General features: G+C 69.2%; 1 protein-coding gene across 1 annotated transcript in view; it reads left to right on the top strand.

Moving 5' to 3' along the window:
* Positions 1–413, top strand: part of MNEG_4389 (hypothetical protein) — a gene marked incomplete at both ends in the record, with an annotated part of 2679 nt that extends 2266 nt beyond the window's left edge. Inside the window, one exon of the mRNA XM_014047139.1 lies at positions 290–413. Within this exon, the coding sequence (XP_013902593.1) occupies positions 290–413 (124 nt within the window). The remainder of the gene's footprint in view (positions 1–289) is intronic.
* Between the last annotated feature and the right edge of the window lie 226 nt (positions 414–639).

Raw genomic sequence — 639 nt, 5'->3', positions numbered from 1 at the left:
GGCGGGGGCGGCGGCGGCGGCCGCGAATACGACGGTGGTCGGGACGGGGGCCGCGACAGGGAGCGCCCTAGGGAGCGCGACGACCGCGGCCGTGGCGGCAGGTGAGGGGGTGAACAACGGGAGGGGAGCGTTCCACGCATCTGTCTTTGATACATGCCCTGCCGTGGGTGCAGCAGGGACAATCCCTGCAGGTGCGTGGCGGCCGGGCTGTATCATCAGGTTCCTTCCTGCTCCATGCGCTCACAGCTGGCTCCCCGCCTGCGCCCGATTCCTGCTATCGCACCGGCAGCTCCCCTGCCCGCAAGCGCAGCCCGGAGCGCCGCCGGCGCAGCCGTTCGCCCGCCAAGGTCGAGGAGCGCAAGCGCGCCCCTGACGCGGGCAAGGGCCGCGAGGCCAGCCCGCCACGCAAGTGAGCGCGCGCGCTCGCGCGTGCACAGGGGCCGGGGGCCTGCCCCGCTGGTCCTGGTGTTCAGGGCGAGCCTGTTGTTTGCACTGGTCATTAGAATTGAGCACTCAGCCGGCCGTACGTCTCTTGCGGCCGAGTTTGCCAATGCCAGAGCGTTCCCTGCGCCGGTCTTGGACCCAATGAGCGTCTCCAAATAAGTGTCTCCAAATAAGCAATCCCCTTCCCCCCTCTTC

Source organism: Monoraphidium neglectum (assembly GCF_000611645.1).
Source record: "Monoraphidium neglectum strain SAG 48.87 unplaced genomic scaffold scaffold00606, whole genome shotgun sequence".
In the NCBI taxonomy this organism is placed as follows: Eukaryota; Viridiplantae; Chlorophyta; class Chlorophyceae; order Sphaeropleales; family Selenastraceae; genus Monoraphidium; species Monoraphidium neglectum.
The sequence above is the reverse complement of the archived record's forward strand: the minus strand, read 5'-3'. Positions and strand labels throughout refer to the sequence as shown.